Below are 17,923 nucleotides of genomic sequence, written 5' to 3' on the forward strand. Positions count from 1 at the left end.
CAGCTCCTGGCTGAATGTCCCACTGATGTCCTTCCACAGCCAGTACAGGACTAGAGCGGCCCGGGGTCCCTGAGCACACACCTGTGTCGGAAGGGCCGACTCAGAAGGGAGGCAGGGCCAGGCCGAGGGCTTGAAATGGAATGAAACTTTGCTGAGGACGCGCCAGAGAGAATCCCACCCACCTATCAGACTCACGAGAGCAGTCCCTGTAATGTTCCTCTCGAGCAGCATTCCCTAAGCTCCCCCAGGTCCAGGCCCTACTGGGGGAGACTGGGTTTGCTCAGGGAAGAGAAGGGGCAAAGGTGGGGGCTGGGCGGGAGGCTGGCGTGACGGTCAGGTGACCCCATTTCCACCCGTTCTGATTGCCTCTTGGCTTAACATTCATGAAGCATCTACTCTGTGCCAGATACAGCGCTAGTTTTTCACAAGTATCGCTTCATCCTCACAGCAAACCCATGCAGAGAGCATTGCTGTCCCCATTTTATAGACAAGGAGGCTGAGGCCTGGCAGGCAAAGGGACTTGCTTGAGATGGCTCCGTCAGCAGCAGAGCTGGGACGAGAACCCAGACTCTGGGATCCCTGTTCAGTACTCTTTGCCTGTGCTGTCTCCTCCCGCCTCCACTCCGCCTAGAGAAGCTGGAGTCCCAGCTGGGCTCCAGAGAACAGAATGGCTTGTGTGGGACCAGGTCCCTTGGGTGCACGTGGCAGACTGACCCCTCTGTGACCTGCCATATGCTGGCTCAGCACTGAGCACAGTCTGGGACCACAAATCAGAGCCAGTCATATGGCAGGGAAGGGGATGGGGGAGGTGATCCTTTAAGAGGACTAGCAGGCTAGGTGGCCTCCAGCCAACCCCTGGGAGCAGTGTCAGGACACAGCCTCTAGGGACCCACAGGACCGGAAGCTGAAGCTGTGCTTTCTGGGGGGTCACTGGCAGCAGCAGACCTGTCCTTCCAAAGGTCTGCTTCAGACCTGCTCAGGCTCGGTTGGGAGTGAGAGCCCGATGGAGCTACAAACAAGGACTGAAGCGAGCAGTGCGCTGCAGCAAGAATTCTGGCCATTCGCCCCCTGCTCGGCGGGCCTCCACGGCCAGCTCTCCTGTACTGCCCGGCTCTGCTGTGCGCAAAAGGCTGGGTCTGCTTAAAGCTAACAGCCTTAGCTTACTTCCTTCAAGCAACCACTCAGTTCAAAATAGGGAAAAAACAGGACACTCGACATGGATCTCAGGGCAGGGAGGAAGGGTCAGAGACCCACACGGGCTTGTCTCACCTTCTGGGTCTCTTTCTTCACCTGGAACATGGCTCATGTTGGATTCCATGACTATAAAAGGTTTTTCCACCTCCAAAAGCCTATGAACTTGCACTTCTCACACAGTTCAAGTATCTGGACCTCAGACTCCAAGCAGGCCACCCAAAGATTCAGAACTGATAGGCTCCCCTAACACCCAGCCTTGCCCACCACACCCTGAGCCCCAGAGACACAGGAAGAAGAGGGAAGTCGAGGGGGTGCAGAGAATTCTTCATCAGGCAGAAGGGGACCTGGGACTGGGCTCTGGATCCCTCGGAAGCAAGGGGCCGTGGGGTTTAGCGGGAAGCCTCCCCAGGAGTCTGTGTCCACAGGGCCAGGCTAAGCCCTCTGGGCAGGAACCACTAACCATGTGAGGCCCACGCAGCCCAGCTGCTGTCCACGCAAGCAGGGGCAGATGTCAGGTCACACCCAGGCCTCTCTCTTGCTCCTCCCTTCTCAGCTGCCACTGTGTCCTCCCACCCTCCTCCCATACTCCCCTTCTCCCATGACTTGGAGGCAGCAGATGGTCCCCTGCTTGGCTCCGTCCCCATCACTCCCCTCAGGGTGGAAGGCTCTGACATCTCTGTCCTCCACTTCTCAGCCTTCATCCCCCACTGTCAACACTACTGCCTGGGCCGGTGCGAGAGGAGAGCAGCCAAAACCTGACGCAGCTGGCCCAGCGTCCAGGTCGGTGCTGGCTGTGCGTGGGTGCAGGTGTGGGGAGGAGGGGCTCCGGATGAAGTAAAAGGATGGACCTGCAGGGGCGGTGCCCCTCTTCACGGCAGCACACTCGTCCGTCCTCCACCCAACACTACTGTACGGCAGAGGGCAAGGGGTGAAGGCGCATGGAGATGAGGACGATCTCACTTGGAGCTGGGAGCCGAGTGGTCTGGGTGGAGGAAGGTGCTGGTGGTGTAGTTCTGGAAGAGAGGCTGCAGGAACATGCCGATGGTGCCAAAGACACAGACAAAGACAAAGATCCAGAGGAACAGGCGGTCGATCACCATGGCGACGTACTTCCAGTCCTCACTCACCTGGGGACGAAGGAGGCCCAGGTGTCAGTCATATGATACAGGATGGGCTTTAAAGGGGTATAAGCGGTACCCACCCACATACACGCGCCCTACTCCTCTCCCTCAGTGAAAGGCTTTCGAGTGACTTTCTAAAGCATGGCTCTGATCTCACCAGCCTGTAAAGCCTCCAGTGGCCGCGCTGCCTTCAGGGCCCATCCAATTCCCAAGTTTGGAATCAAGACCCAGCCATGACAAATATGAGCCTATCTTCTCCCACCCTATAACCCGGACTTACCAAACCCTAACGTGTCCTCTCAGGTGTCTGTGCTTTTGGGTTTCCTTTGCGGCTGGGAATTCTGACTTCCCTTTCTCTACCTTTCTCCTATACATCCTTCAAAGCCCAAATCAAACATCACCTTCTCTATGAGGGATTCCCTGACCCTCAGATCAGAATGAAGCACTGTCCCCCTGGGTTCCCTCAGCACTGTTTACCCATCTCCATCACAGTATTTTTACTGTACTGCATTGTTTCAACTTGTATGTCTGTCCCCCTACTAAGCTACAAGCTCCTAAACCACAGGGACCCTGTCTGATTCATCTTTGTAATCCCAGCATCTGGAGCAGGCTGCCCCGTAAACGGGTTAGGGGCAGGGTTAGGGAGTTAGGCAGGGTTAGGGAGTTAGGGAGTGAACAGCTGCCTCAGCACCCCATCCAACAGCATCACCTGAAGCACAGAGGCCCCAGAGGTTGAGGACTGGGTTCCAGATGTGAACAAATCAGTCAAAAAGATAATACTGGCCGGGTTCAGTGGCTCACGCCTATAATCCCAGCACTGTGGGAGGCCAAGGTAGGAGGAATGCTTGATCCCAGGAGTTCAAGACCAGTATGAGAAACATAGTGAAACCCCATCTCTACAAAAAATAAGAAAAATTAGCCAGGCGTGGTGGTGCATGCCTGTAGTCCCAGCTACTTGGGAGGCTGAGGCAGGAGGATCTCTTGAGCCCAGGAATTTAAGGTTGCTGTGAGCTATGACGATGCCACTGCACTCTAACCTGTGCAACAAAACAAGATCCTGTTTAAAAACAAAAAGCACTCTGTGGTTGAGAGCCAGTTACAGGGCTTACACACAGGGCAGCCTTTGCTCAGAGCTGCTCCACTCCAGCCTGAGTCTGGGCCCTTGTCCACATGTTTATCTGGGGCCCAGCCAGCTCAGAGGGTGCAGAGGAGGTGACTGTGCACCTTCATTTAGTCAGTAGCTGAATAATCATGCATTTGTGTCACAGCTGTGCCTACTGCATACCTGGCACCATGCTAGGCACTGGGATGCAACTGGGCAAGACAAACGCACCCGGCAGTTTAAAGTCTACTGAAGGAGAGGGAGACAAAAATAAGCAAGAATTTAAAATCACATACTGGGTGGGAAATAAAGGACTGGGGATGGAGAAAGAGAGGAAAATATATAATTTAGAGTGTGGTCTGGGAAAGCCTCTTTGAGGAGGTGACATTCAAGCCAAGATCTGCTGAGTGAGAGGGAACCAGCTGTGTCAGGAATAAGCTGAAGAAAAAAAACGATTAAACCCAAACCAAGGGGCTGTTCAACCAGCGCGCACCCTCTAAAAGTATGTAAGCCATGAAAGACAAAGTGAGGAACTGTTCCAGATTGAAGGAAACTAAAGAGACCTAACAACTAAACGCAATTTGAGATCCTGGCTTGGGTTGGGTGTGGGGAGGTGATGCTACGAAGGACATGACTGAGACAATTGGAAAAATCTGAATGCAGCCTTTATATCAGATAAAGGAATTGATGCTGAATTTCCTGAACTTGATCACTGAAACTGTTCTTAGGAGAAACACGCTAAAGTATTTGGGGTAAAGGATCACAGTGTCTGCAGCTTACTCTGAAATAGTAGAGCAAAAATTAGTAATAGTAATATTTTTTAAAAGGAAAAAAAGAAGGGCATGCCAGGCAGAGAGACCCATACGTGTAAAGGTTCCGAGGCAAGAAAGAGCTTGGCCTGCTTAAGACAGTCGAGCAGACAAGCCAGTGACCTGGGCAAGGGGGAAAAGGCACAAGTTGAGGGGGAAACATCGTCTATTTGGACGCAGGAGCACAGGAGCTAAATCAGGGAGACTATTAGGAGACTCTGCCCTGGTCCAGGCAAGAGCTGATGGCGGCCTAGAACAAGGGTGTTAGCATGGAGATGGTGAGAAAGGATGAAGTTGAGGATTATTTTGGAGCTTACGCTCACAGGGCAGGACTTCTGATGACATGCATGGTGGGGGAGGTGAGAGAGAAAGAACGGAGTCAAGGATCACTCCAGGGTTTTGGCCTGAACCACTGGGTGAATGGTGGTGCCATGCACTAGAAAATGGGGAAACTGGGGAGGAGCAAGCTTGCGGTGGGGACGTAGATCAAGGACTCAGTTTGGGACATGTTGAGTGTGAGATGCCTTTGAAGCATCCAACTAGGTCACTGCATCCTCAGCACCTAGCTCAGTAAATGCACAACAAGTAGACTGCAGAGGAGAGGAGAGACGGTCAACTGCAGCCAGCTGAGCCCCTGCACTGGTGACTCCCACTGGGCCTCAGCTGGCTCTGAGGCTCCCCTCTTTCTCCATCGGGACTGTAAGACTCTCCCTGGCCCAAGCTTCAGCTCCAACCCCATCTCCTGCCATCCAGGGAAACAGATCTCTGAAGCCCTTGGCCCACACCAACTGTAGTGCCCCCAGCCTCATCCCCCAACCTGAATGGCCGGGTCCTGGAGGAAACCTGGCCAGTCACCATGGCAACAGCTGAGCCTCGGGCTGGAATCAGCCAGGTACCAGGACACTGACCACAGGGCGGGGCAAGCTGCTGCCCAAAGTAGGGGGATGTCCACCCATCATACCTCCCCCCAACTCCTGACTCAGTCTCAAGGAGTCTATTCTGAGCCGCTATAGAAAAAACCAAAAGCCCAGTGTGCAGAAAGTGGAGGACGGGTCTAGGGAGCCTAGCCTTCACCTGCCTCCATTTCCATAAATATTTCACGAGGCCGTCCCCTAGGACCCAGAAGTGCAGAACAGGGATATTGATTTGGGACTCCGTCCTCTCTGCCAAGCAGTCTCATGGAATCTCTTAACCCTGCCACCCTCCCCTTCACAAACACACACACACACACACACACACACACACACACCCCTACTGTATTCAATTTTGCTCCCACTCCCACGCCCCGTGGGGCACACAAAGGACTTGTCTCCGTTTGTGGTAAGAGCTGCAGATTAACAACTTGGATGTGGGAATGCAAGCAGCGGAGAGGGACTCTAGGGGACACGGCCACAGGCCGGCTGCAAACCCTAAAGGGCTTCCTTGCGTTCCAGCCGCACTCCCCACGTAATGATGTCCCGGCTGAGGCGTTGCAGCCTGGGTACTAGTCCTCAGGAAGCCGCAAGGTCATCCTCTACCGACTCCAATTCAGGCCGCGCCGCCTCATGGAAACCAACTGAGAACTGAAGCCAGCGCCAGGTCCACTACACAGGCCTGACTCACGTCCCCCTACCCTGCACTCCTGTTTGCCGTGCGCGTCTACGGACCCCGCTGCTTTCCAGACCCCCGGGCCCTGGCAGACCCCGTGTCTCACGCCCGGGGCCCAGCCCGCCGCACTCACGCTCTGGTCCTCGTCCTCGCTCCGCATGTGGTCCGCAATGAAGCGCACGCCGTCCACCGCCTCCCGGAGCCCGCAGCCACACGGGCCCCCCGAGCGCCCCGGGCCGGCCGCCGGGGCAGGCTCAGCCCCAAAGGCCCCTGCCAAGCCCTGGACCGAGGCGCGGTTGACGAAGCACGTGCAGGAGTCGGCCCCCGGGGCTTCGCGGAAGAGGAAGGCGCCGGCGCCCTCACGCTCCCGCTGGCGACGCCGCAGGCGCAGGCGCTGGCGGGCGCAGTGGTGGCGCGGCTGCTGCATGAAGAGCAGCGCCGGCAGCTTCTCCAGGAAGACGACCTTCACCCAGGGCGCCATGGTGTGTGTCGTGGGCGAGCGGTGGTGCACGTTGAGCACGCACACGCTGGTAACTATGGAGAAGGTGACAAGCACCATGGTGAACATGAGGTACTTGCCGACGAGTGGCACGTCAAGGGAGGTGGGGGGCACGATCTTGGAGATGAGCAGCAGGAAGACCGTGAGCGCCAGCAGCACGGAGATGCACAGCGTCATCTTCTCACCACAGTCGGAGGGCAGGTAGAAGACGAGGATGGCCAGCGAGGTGATGAGCACGCAGGGGATGATGAGATTGATGGTGTAGAAGAGCGGCTTGCGGCGAATGATGAAGTCATACGTGATGTCCACGTAGGTGGAGTCGTCAGGGTTCTCATTGCGCCGGCCCGGCAGCGCCACGATGTCCCACTCACCGCTGGGGGTGAAGTCGTCCAGGCTGGCCACATCACTCTTGAGCACCAGGTCGATCTCAGTGCGGTCATATGTCCATGAGCGGAACTTCATGGTGCAGTTCTGCTGGTCAAATGGGAAGTGCTTTACTTCGATCTTGCATGCACTCTTGTAGATGGCCGGGGGCAGCCAGAAGATGCTGCCATCATAGGAGACCACGGCGTTGGAATAGAAGGACACCTCGTACATGCCGTCAGCACTGCCAAGGGAAGGGCACGGTCGGTCCTGTCCTAAGCATTCCTTCATCCCCACCCATGGACCCAGCCCTGAGTGGGAGGAAAACCACAGGGAGGTATGAGGAGGGGAAGTAACCATCCAGGAGCACAGAGAGGTGGGGCAGGAACTAATCAAGAAGGGGATACGGGGAGGGGGTTGGTGGCCAGAAGAAGTGTCCTGGTCAGGAGGCCTGTGAGGCCCCTCAGAGGTAAAAGAGGGTGGAAGGAGGGAGGGGACACACCTGCTACTTGTCACACATTGTGCAGGCTGGTTGCTCCTCATGAGAGTAGAGAAGTTTGGAAAGCTGGGGAGGCCAGAGTGAGGAGCCCCAAGCAATAGGGGGGACAGGGATGGCTGGGAGAGGGAGGTGGTTTTGTACTTTAGAGGTGAGAGGGATTATTGCAGAAGACAGGATAGGACTCGGAGGAGAAACTGGGACCTTAGGGTTCTTTGATCCTGCCCAGGCTCCTGGGAAAGCCTATTCTTGAATGAGTTTAGGCACTGGGGGCTGTCAATCCTTGTTTCTGTCCCTCCTGCAGCACCAAATATACACTGGGAGTCCTAGTTGGCTGGGAGGGGGCTGGTCATGGCCTAAGTCACGTTGGCCGTCCACACTATACCTCACTGGTCTAATCTGTCTGTCTGGGTCGTGACTGCATATTTACCTACTAAAAGTCCCTTCCCTCCCACAGCTTAAGCTAACTTCTGTTATTTTCTCCATGACTCCTTTCCTCTCTGAGCATTTCCACGGTCTCCCCCGATGTTCCCATTACTACAGGGTCGGTCACCTACTTGTTATACAGGACCACATCTGGGAGCCAGATGTGTTTGGAAGGGAGCCGAACTTTCTTCATATTGTCGAACTCCTCAGGCTTCCAAGTGAGGCGATAATCCTCCCACTCCTGGGAAAGGGAGAGAGGGAGGCAGTGCCAACTTCTGCCCTTGAGATCAAGGAAAGGGGCAAGAGGGGCCCCAAATGGCTTGAGGAAGCTTTTAAAAAGCCAGCCTATCCCCACAGTGACTTATCTACCCACCAAGTGTGCCTCATATAATACTTTCTCATTTAATTTGCATAGCTAGGCCAAGGTACAGTATTACAACCTGCCTTTTACAAATGAAAAAATGAATCTTGCAGCGACTAAAATGTTTAAACTTATAAAGCTAGTGATTTCTGCCACACAATGGCAGAACCAAGATTCAAACCTAATTATTTAGGAAAATCTATACCTTTCTGCCTCTTTTGAGGAGATTGAGAAAGAAAAAAAGCACATGTAAAATAAATAAATAAATAAAAAAGAGGAAAGAAAAAGCCAGGGGTGTTGGTGGGAAGAGTACTTACCTGGGTCAACCAGACATTGGTAGTCATGATCTGCTCCCGCTCATGCTATGGGGAAGAAGAGAAGCTTCTGAGAAGGCCCCCAGCCTATGGGCCCACTGCCACCACCCAGGGTCCCTCTCACACCTTCCCAAGCCTTAGAAACACCAGAGGAGTAAGCACAGACATAAATACATTCTGGCTTGGATGACTTTAGTAGCTGGGCAAAGAGTCTGGGACCCCCACTCACCACACTGATCAGCTGGGCCAGTGATACCATAAGCTGTACTGTCACCAGCTCAGAGCCATTGGTGGCTGGGCGGATAAGCTTATTGTAGCGGGAAGGATCCAGAAGATGCTCCACCAGCCGCTCCTCTGTATCTGTACCCCACACCCCTGGGCAAGGGAAAGGTAGGAAGTAAGTAGGCAAGGAAGACCCACCCAGGATCCCACCCTGCCCAGGCAAGTAGAATAATCCAGGCCCCACCACTAGCTTCCCACTGCTCCATCCCTAAGGCTACTGCAAATGCTTAGGTACCCCCAAGGAGGCCCCAGATTAAGACTCTCATAGAGAAGCCCCTCTCTGAGAAGACTAACCAAGAATTCCAGAGATGCCTCCAGACTAATAACCCACTCTGCAAGGATTTGTGGAGACCTGCTCTTCCCCCAAGGCCTCAGAGGGTGGTTTGAGATTTCTGCTTCCATGGCTTCCCCAGAAAATACTTACGATTCAAAGGATGTTTTGGAGGGTGATGAAAGGGAAACAGTTATTTGTGTCCCATCACACACCCTTTCTCCTCAATGAGTGCCCATCTATGTGCGCAAATAACATTGTGTGCCTCCACATGTCACTGTGGGCATGACCAGCCCCCACCACCCCCAAAGGCACTGGGTTGGAGTAGGATAGCTGGGCTGCCTAAGCTGTGGGTCAGGGCATAGATTTGGTCCCAAGTTCTATACATACAGGAGCCCACCCCCATGCAATGGCACACGGGTGTGAAAAGCTCATTCAGTTGTCCATTCCCTTTGTAACTGCCCCTCCACACACTCTGCCCCTTTCTACAACTTTGTATTAACACACCCCTCCCCACCCCCTCAGACAGCTCCTTCCTAGTCAGCCTGGCAGAGGTCTTCCCTTCCAAGTCTCCTTTCCTACCCTACGAGAGGGCTGAGAAGTCAGTTTTCTCCCCTTCCTACCTTGCCCAATGTAGGGGATGGGAAATGGGGTACTGAGCCAGGTAGATTTCTTGAGATAATGTTTCACAAAAAGTCAGTTGGCATCTCAGTGTCATCACAGTGGCATTCCTGCCATCCCAGAAAGCCTGAGGAGATCCCCTTCCTCCTGCCTCTCTGTGCCCACACCCTCCCACCACCACTGGCTGTTTCCACCTCTTCCTTGCATCACTTACTCCTTCGGGTATGTCCCCTCCCAGTTCAGTCTCCTAGGTGCTCCCTGCAATCCTGAGAGTCTCTCTTCTAATCCCCAGCGGACTCCTCCACCTCTAGGGAATCTTTCCCTTCCACCTTCTGGCCTAGCAGGAGTGAGTCGGAGCGTGGAGAGTCTCGGGCCATGGGCTGGGGTAGGCGAACCTGGCTGGTGATCGTCCTTACCTGAGCACAGCCCGAGGAGGCCGAAGCTGAGGAGCAGCGCCATGGGGCCGGAGCGCCGGGCCATGCCGCGGGCATAGCTTGCTGCCTTGCCCGCACCGGCCCGAGCGCGCCGCCGGCGGGAGGGCCGCGGGCGGGGCGCTGTCCGTGGTGCTGAAGCCGCGCCCGCGCCCGCCGAGGGCAGGGCCCAGGTGGTGCCGGCCGCCGGGCGGTTCCTGCGGCTCAGGGAGCAGGCTGCGAGGAGAAACCAGCTTCTCGCTTCTCCTGGTTTGAGCAGGCGGAGGCTTTTCCGGCTGCTCTTCCAGGGAATACAATTGGGACGGCGACGGGGAGGAGTCTCCGCCCCGGAGGCGGAAACGCTGATTCCCAGGGAGAAAAAGGGGGTCCCTGGGTGGGATACTCTTTGACCGGCCCTGCCTAGCTAGGATGTGCGGGAGGTGGAAGAAGAGCTGTCCCTCTGCGGGACGGTGGAGGAGTTCCGAAGCCGCGAAGTTGGGCAGGATCTGGAGGGGTCCGAGACGGGGCAGGAGGCCCGGCGGGAAGAAGCAGCGGGAGTAAGACAAGTAGGTCAGGGCCTGCTTAGCACGCAGGGCCAGAGGCCAGAACGCGGGGGCGGGGGACGGGAGGAGTTTCCCGGGTTCCCGCCCTCCTTTTTCCTCTTACCAAACCAAATGATCCGGCTCCCCTGGAAAGCTGAGGATGCAGCAGAGAAAATGCATTTTAGCTCCTTAGAGAAAGAGACGGGGCTGTAGGTTTGCTATTTTAAGAAAGCAAATAGCTTTGGAGTCTTGGAACAGAGTCCCCTCACTTGTGCCCTTTTCTGCCTCCATAAAGTCCCTAAAAGGCCAAGCTTCCTGCCGTCCCACAGGGGGTCTAAGATGAAGAGGTCTAGAATTTGCCTGAAAAGAAGGTAACCTTGATGGTCTTGAAGTGTGGAAAGACAGGCAGCCCTGATCAATTAGTCTTTCTCATCCCATTCTCTTCCACACCAGCTGTGGGCTTCTGTGTGACCAGGGAGACCAGGGGCCCCTTTCACAGAGGCCTGCCCAAGAATGCAGCGAACACAAAGGAGAGCAAGATGAGATCCCTGCACTTTTAGCTGCTGAGCCAATAAAGGCCCCTCTTTTTTCTTAAGTGGGTTTGTTGTCGCTTTCAACCAAAAGATTTCTGACTACAGCAGACAGAAATCATATAGAAAGGCTCTAGCCAGGCATGGTAGCTCATGCCTATAATCCTAGCACTTTGGGAGGCTGAGGTGGAAGAATCACTTGAGGCCAGGAGTTCAAGACCAGTCTAGGCAACATAGGGAGACCCTGTCTCTACAAAAAAAAAAAAATTAGCTGGGCATGGTGGCACATACCTGTAGTTCCAGCTATTCAGGAGGCCGAGGCAGGAGGATTGCTTGGGCCCAGGAGTTTGAGGTTACAATGAGCTATGATGATGACACTGCACTCTAACCTGGGCAACAGAGCAAGACCCTGTCTCAAAAGAAAAAACAGGCTCAGCCGAGCGCGGTGGCTCATGCCTGTAATCCTAGCACTCTGGGAAGCCGAGGCAGACAGATCGTTTGAGCTCAGGAGTTCAAGACCAGCCTGAGCAAGAGCGAGACCCAGCTGGACAACTAAAAATATATGTAGAAAAAAAAATTAGCCAGGCATGGTGGCACATGCCTGTAGTCCCAGCTACTCAGGAGGCTGAGGAAGGAAGATCGCTTGAGCCCAGGAGTTTGAGGTTGCTGTGAGCTAGGCTGATACCACGGTACTCTAGCCTGGGCAACAGAGTGAGAGTTTGTCTCAAAAAACAAAACAAAACAAAACAGGCTCTGTTTTATTCCATCTGTGCAACTTCTCAAACCTCATCTGAGTCACTCTACCCCCAGCTCCACTTTCCAACTATTACTAGTATCTTTAAGATCCTTGAACACTCTATTCCTTCCATTCCCCCACACTTCAGGGACTTTTAAACACATAGTTCCCTTTGAGCATTTGAGAGGAATATCAGTTCCTCAAGGAAGCTGTGCCTGACCAAAGACTAGGTCAGGTACCCTGTTAAATGTTTCAGGAGCATGTCCAGTGAATAAGTGAATCCATCTAAGGTAGTGGCTTCCTCCCCTACTAGATTATGAACCAGCACAGTGTCCCACATATCATATGGGCTCAACAGGTAAGAGAAAGGGCTGGTAGAGGACTGACATGTTTTCATGTGGATGGGAAATTCCTCTCTAAAAGCTCAGCTATTTAACAAGTCCCCAGGTCATGGAATTGAGGGGAAGAAACAGGACAATTTCCAGAAAAAGACTGGAGAGGAAGTAGGGTGACTACAGGCCCCATAATGCACATGGAAATGGGCATGAATCTGCACCACTAGCTCCAGGGCACGTGCACGTGTAGACATATGATAATCTCTTAAGAATTAAAGAAATCTTGGATCCAAGGAAAGGAGTGGAGAATAAAAGCCTTAAGGAAAAGGATAGGAATGTGTGCTGTCCCTCCACTTGGGGAAAAGGTCAAGGGTGGGAAGAAGACCCACTTTCAACAATTTAGATCAAGATTTGGATGTGAGGGCAATCTGGCTGCGACATCTGTCACCCCATTGATCGCCAGGGTTGATTCAGCTGATCTGGCTGGCCAGGCAGGTGTCCCCTTCCTCCATCACCGCTCCATGTGCGTCCCTCCATGGGCGGTGGAAGAGGAGGACTTCCCCAATAGAGGAGGACTATTCTTCAGTCAAAGGTATACGAGTAGCTGCGCTCCCCTGCTAGTACCTCCAAACAAGCTCTCAAGATTTGTTGGGGATCTATTATTTGCCAGGAGTTATACAGGTGTTGAGGGTGCGGTGATCAAAAAGAATTAGTCTCAGCTATTAAGGAGATCACAATTTGGCAGCAAATTAGTATGTAATGTGGGGGCTGTTCTAGTAGAGATAAAAACAAGGTGTTATGGAAGCATGGAGCAGGGAGAGGTTAATGGTGCTTGAGGGCCTAAAAGGGATGGAGATGGCCATTGAGACTTGAAAGTGAGAGAGTCCATGAGACAAGGATGACTTAAAGGCATTCCGAACTCTTGAGAGGGACAGGGAGTTTGGTGGATGCAGGGTGATGAGGAAGGTTGTGAAAGTCTTCTCTTATGAAAATCTCTTTCTGGAATGGTTGCTTGTTTCTGGAATGAGGGATTGAGGGGTCATTTGCTTGTGGAGCCTCTGGTTGCTCCCTGATGCTCTTTCCAGGCCAGTCTGCCTTTCTACCTTCTCTTCTCAAATTCCCCAGATTTTACTTCAAGTTTGCTTCCAGCCTGGCAGGAGTGAGTCCTCTGGTCACAACCACCCAGTGTCCACGGACAGCTGGAACACCCTCCCTCCTCATGTCTCCCTCACATACTCCTTCCATACCCACCAAGAAGAAAGGCAGCGGGTGGTGGGTAGAGAGGACAGGTCCAAAACCACACAGGGTATTGATATAGAAGTTTCAATCCTGAAGCTAAATAGTAACTAGATGAAGTAACTAGATGAAGTTTTGGTGGGACACTCCCATTGCCTCTAACAGTAAGGAATATTTTCTCTTGAAAGGCTTAAAATCAATGTTGTCCTTTATTTAAGATGTTTTAAATTTAAATTTAAAAATTTTATGACCAAAATAACATGACCAATTGGAAAACCAGTTAGCAAAACAAAGCAAGTACAAAATGGATTCATAATCCTATCTCTCAGGGAAAAAAATCACTGTTAGCGAAAATATACAAATACACATCTCCAAATTCATCTGTATGTACTTAGATATAACATTCATACAGAAAAGTATATAATTATAAGTGTACAGCTAGACAAATTTTCACAACATAAACCCAGCTACATAACCCCCACCCAGATTTTTTTAAAAAGGGAATAAACATAATCAATATGCAGAAGCCCTTCATGCCCCTCCCAGTTGCTCTTCCCTCCTCTTCAAAAGTAACATCGTGGGGAGGGAGGAAGGGGGAGTGACTGCGGAAATTTCTAGAACTAGAGAGTGTAATGGTTACACAACATTGTGAATGCACTGAATGCCACTGAATTGTACACTTTAAAATGGTTAGAGTGGTAAATTTTGTGTTACGTGTAGATTTTACCACAATTTTTAAAATGACTAGAAGTAAAAAAAAAAAAAGCACTAATCTGATTTCCAATAGCATAGACCAACTTTGCTGTAAATGAAATCATAATCTTTCTGTCTTTTTTAAAAACATCGTTTAAAAAATGATGGATTTATTTATTTATTTTTATTTTAGCAACAGGGTCTCACTCTGTTGCCCAGGCTAGACTGCAATGGTGCCACTGTAGCCTACTATAATCTCGAACTCCTGGGCTCAAGCCATTCTCCTGCCTCAGTCTCCCAAATAGCTGGGACTTTACAGGCATGCACCACCATGCCCAGCTAATTTTTAAAATTTTTTTGTAAAGACAGGGTCTCGCTATGTTGCCCAGGCTGGTTTCAAACCCTTGGCCTCAAGCAATCCTCCCAACCTTAGCCTGCTATGAACATTCTTATTCAGGTTTTTGGTGTACAAATACAGTCATGTGCCACATAATGTCGCTTTGGTCAACAATGGACCACATATAACAATGGTCCCATAAGATTATAATACCATATCTTTACTATACCTTTTCTATGTTTAGATATACAAATACCATTGTGTTACTGTTGCCTACAGTATTCAGTACAGTAACATGCTGTACAGGTCGGTAGACTAGGAGCAATAGGCTATACCACATAGGCTAGGTGTACAGTAGGTTTATACCAGTGTATACGTACACTCTATGATGTTTCCACAGTGACAAAATTTCTCAGAACGTATTTCCATCGTTAAGTGACATGTGACTATATATGCCTTCTTGTTGGGTACATAACTACATCACACATCTTTTTTTAAAAGGAGCATATTGTGACATAGCTTTGTAACCTTCCTTTCTCATTTACTGTTTCTCAAACAACTCTCCACACCAGTAAATATTCTTTGATACCTATTTTTAACAGCTACATAGTATTCCTTTGTAGGAAAATTTTTGTACATACCTTTAAATTGCTTGGTCAAAGTTTTAAAGTTCTTTGATTATTTATTGCTAAATTGACCTCCAGAAGCACCGATACGATCAGGGTTACCCTGGGGCCTCAGGCTATAGCACTGATGACCAACACCTCTACAATTCTTGCCTATGCTGAGCCCCCGCTTGTCTCTTTCTCTTGTTCTCTTAAGTCATTCTTCCATTGTATCTTCTTTATCTCTGCACACCCAGAGCCCGGTACATACAGTTCCTGGCAAACAGCAAGTGCTCAGGACATATTTGTTGAATCAGTGACAGAATACTATGCCTCTGGGAGCAAGTCAAAGGAGAAGGCCGCTCACCCTGCTCCAAACATGTGTACCTGCTCATGCTGATAACACTTGACATTTGGAGAGGGAAAAAAAAATCCGTACAATCCATTTTCCACAGGACAGCCAGAGTGATCTGCTAAAATTTTAAATCAGATCATGCTACTCCCTGCTTAAAATTCTCCAGTGGTTCCCAGATGCACTTTGAATAAAACCCATAACTTACTGTGGTCTCCATAATCCAGCCCCTGCTTTCTTCACTGGCCTCATTTCCTACCCTTCTCTCCTCTCCTTTCACTAGACTCAAGCTCCGCTGAGTTCCTATTTTAAAAAAAAACATCGAGTTCTTACTATGTGCACTGTTTTATGCATTTTGCATGTGTTCTCATGTAATCTTCCCAACAACCTTCTGAGGTATGTACTATCATGATCTCCATTTTGTGGAAACTGAGGCATAGACAGGCTAAGTAACTTGCCCACGGTCACACCATTAATAGCGGGCACAGCCAGGGTTCAATGCCCATGCTCTTAGCCAGTGCCTCGTTAGCTTCCTACTACTTCCAGACCACACCACCCTCATTCTCAGATGGTCTTTGCCCTACCTAGAATGGTCTTCCATAGTCTCTCCCAGTCCTGCTTTCTATTTCTTTTTCTTTCTGTTTCTTTTAACTGAACTTCAAGACTGCTTTCTTTTTTTTTTTTTTTTTTAACTGAACTTCAAAACCTTTTTTTTTTTTTTTTTTTTTGAGACAGAGTCTCACTCTTTTGCCCGGGCTAGAGTGAGTGCCGTGGCGTTAGCCTAGCTCACAGCAACCTCAAACTCCTGGGCTCAAGGGATCCTCCTGCCTCAGCCTCCCAAGTAGCTGGGACTACAGGCATGTGCCACCATGCCTGGCTATTTTTTTTCTATATATTTTTAGTTGTCCAATTAATTTCTTTCTATTTTAGTAGAGACAGGGTCTCGCTCTTGCTCAGGCTGGTCTCAGACTCCTGAGCTCAAACGATCCGCCCACCTTGGCCTCCCAGAGAGCTAGGATTACAGGCGTGAGCCACCGCACCCGGCCCTCTTTCTGTTTCTTTTAACTGAACTTCAGGACTGCTTTCTTTTCTTTATCAGATCTCAGTTCAAACACTGCCTCCTTAAGGAGACCTCCCCTTACTACAGGACTTAAAGTAACCGCAGTCACTCCCGCATGACCCTACTTTAATTCCTTGCATCTGCTTCTAGTCTGATATTCTTCCGGTTATTTGTTTTATTGTCTGACTCCTTGCACTAGAATGGAAGTGCCATGAGAGCAGGGAACTTGTCTGTCTTGTTTACTGCTATAAATCTATACCTAGACCAGCTTCTAGCACATGGCAAAGCTCCCTAAATGTTTACTGAATGCTATTTAGCATTTGCTGCACAATATACTAGGTACCTATCATTGTGTTAATCTCTTAACATATATCACTTCGTCTAAACCGGCACAAAGACCAGTTTAGCAAGGCAGAGGGTATCACACCCATTTTCAGATAAGGAAACTGAAGTTTTCAGAAATTAAGTAACTTGCTCAAGGTCACATAGCCAGGTGAGGAGCTCAAATCCAAATCCAGTTGGGCCTGACGCCCCAGTCTGCTCTTTCCACTCAGCTGTGCCGCCCCTTCATGGTCTAATTCAAAGGAGGGCTGTAGCTGACTCTGCAATTAACAGCTATGGCTCTGCCCTCTCTCCTGAACTCAGAACCCACACCCTGCCAGATGTCTCCAGGAGAATGTTCCACATCATACCCTCCTTCCACACACTGAACATGCTCATAACCCAACTCCCAGCTTGCCCACAAAACTCAGCTCTCCTGTAAGGGTCATTCTGTTAGTGCTACTACTAGTACTTGCCCAGGCTTCCGGAGCTTCTCCAAACACTATAGTGATCTTTTTATCTCCCATGACCTTAAAATAAAGCCCAAATTCTGAAACATGGCTTTGAATGCCTGCCAAGACCTAGCCGTGGCCTGCCTTAACTGCATCATTTTCTCCCTTATTCTAGACATAGGACTTCTTTCTGTTTCTCCAACTTGCCATGGTCCTACCACAAAACCTTTGTGTTCTGCCATCCATACTTGCTGAGACAGCATCAGGCCCTTCCTCTTCCCTCAGGTAATTCTACTTACTCTTCAGAATTTATCAGGTCACTTGTTCAGGAGTGACTTCCCAGATCCCCAGCCTTATTCTCCTTTGAGGCACTTACCGAAACTACAGTTAACTAGATGTGTAACAATCCACAAAATGTCTGACTTTCTACCATGCTGAATGCACAAAAAATGTGATGACCTGGTCCCTCTCATTCGATGCTGCATCCCCACCGCCTCACACGTAGTAGGTGCTCAGTAAAGATATGGTCATGTTCTCCCAGGTTTAGCAAGTCAGTTGGCTTTGTAGACTCCAGGTTTATAATGTCTGTTTCCCCAAACAGAATGTCAGCCCCATAAGGGCAAGAATTTTTGTCTTATTCCCTGTTCCCCTACCAACAAGTATTCATTAAATGAATATATCCATCACTTCCTTTCCATTTCTGCCCTCCACATTTCAGCTGGACACCATACTTATGTCCAGTCATTTCAAATATGACTCTACATTAGGCTTCTAGGTGCCAGAGGCTCTCCTGGCCAGAGAGCTGAGATACTGAATAGACCAACAGAGAGAAGAGGACAAACCTCATCTTAGTGACTGTGACTTTTGG

The 17,923-nt window shown here is 50.7% G+C and overlaps 1 protein-coding gene across 1 annotated transcript; it reads right to left on the reverse strand.

The window, feature by feature from the left end:
• Window positions 1–1,879: 1,879 nt before the first annotated feature.
• Window positions 1,880–10,176, reverse strand: CHRNB2 (cholinergic receptor, nicotinic, beta 2 (neuronal)). Its single transcript, XM_012658615.1, has 6 exons — window positions 9,863–10,176; window positions 8,502–8,647; window positions 8,276–8,320; window positions 7,729–7,838; window positions 5,947–6,919; window positions 1,880–2,321 (listed from the first exon to the last, which is right to left on the reverse strand). The coding sequence occupies exons 1-6, from the start codon at window positions 9,924–9,926 to the stop codon at window positions 2,151–2,153; spliced, it is 1,509 nt and encodes a 502-aa protein (XP_012514069.1). The 5' UTR covers window positions 9,927–10,176; the 3' UTR covers window positions 1,880–2,150.
• Window positions 10,177–17,923: the final 7,747 nt, after the last annotated feature.

Source organism: Propithecus coquereli, unplaced genomic scaffold, assembly GCF_000956105.1.
Source record: "Propithecus coquereli isolate 6110/MARCELLA unplaced genomic scaffold, Pcoq_1.0 Scaffold59, whole genome shotgun sequence".
Classification (NCBI taxonomy): domain Eukaryota; kingdom Metazoa; phylum Chordata; class Mammalia; order Primates; family Indriidae; genus Propithecus; species Propithecus coquereli.

What these genes read in the sequence shown, in the direction of transcription:
- CHRNB2 (XM_012658615.1), bottom strand. Translation starts at nt 9,926, where the DNA reads ATGGCCCGGCGCTCCGGCCCCATGGCGCTGCTCCTCAGCTTCGGCCTC. An exon ending in CCTCCTCGGGCTGTGCTCAG is followed by an intron (nt 8,648 to 9,862) that starts GTAAGGACGATC and finishes TCCCTTGCCCAG; the next exon opens with GGGTGTGGGGTACAGATACA. An exon ending in GATGTGGTCCTGTATAACAA is followed by an intron (nt 6,920 to 7,728) that starts GTAGGTGACCGA and finishes TTCCCTTGGCAG; the next exon opens with TGCTGACGGCATGTACGAGG.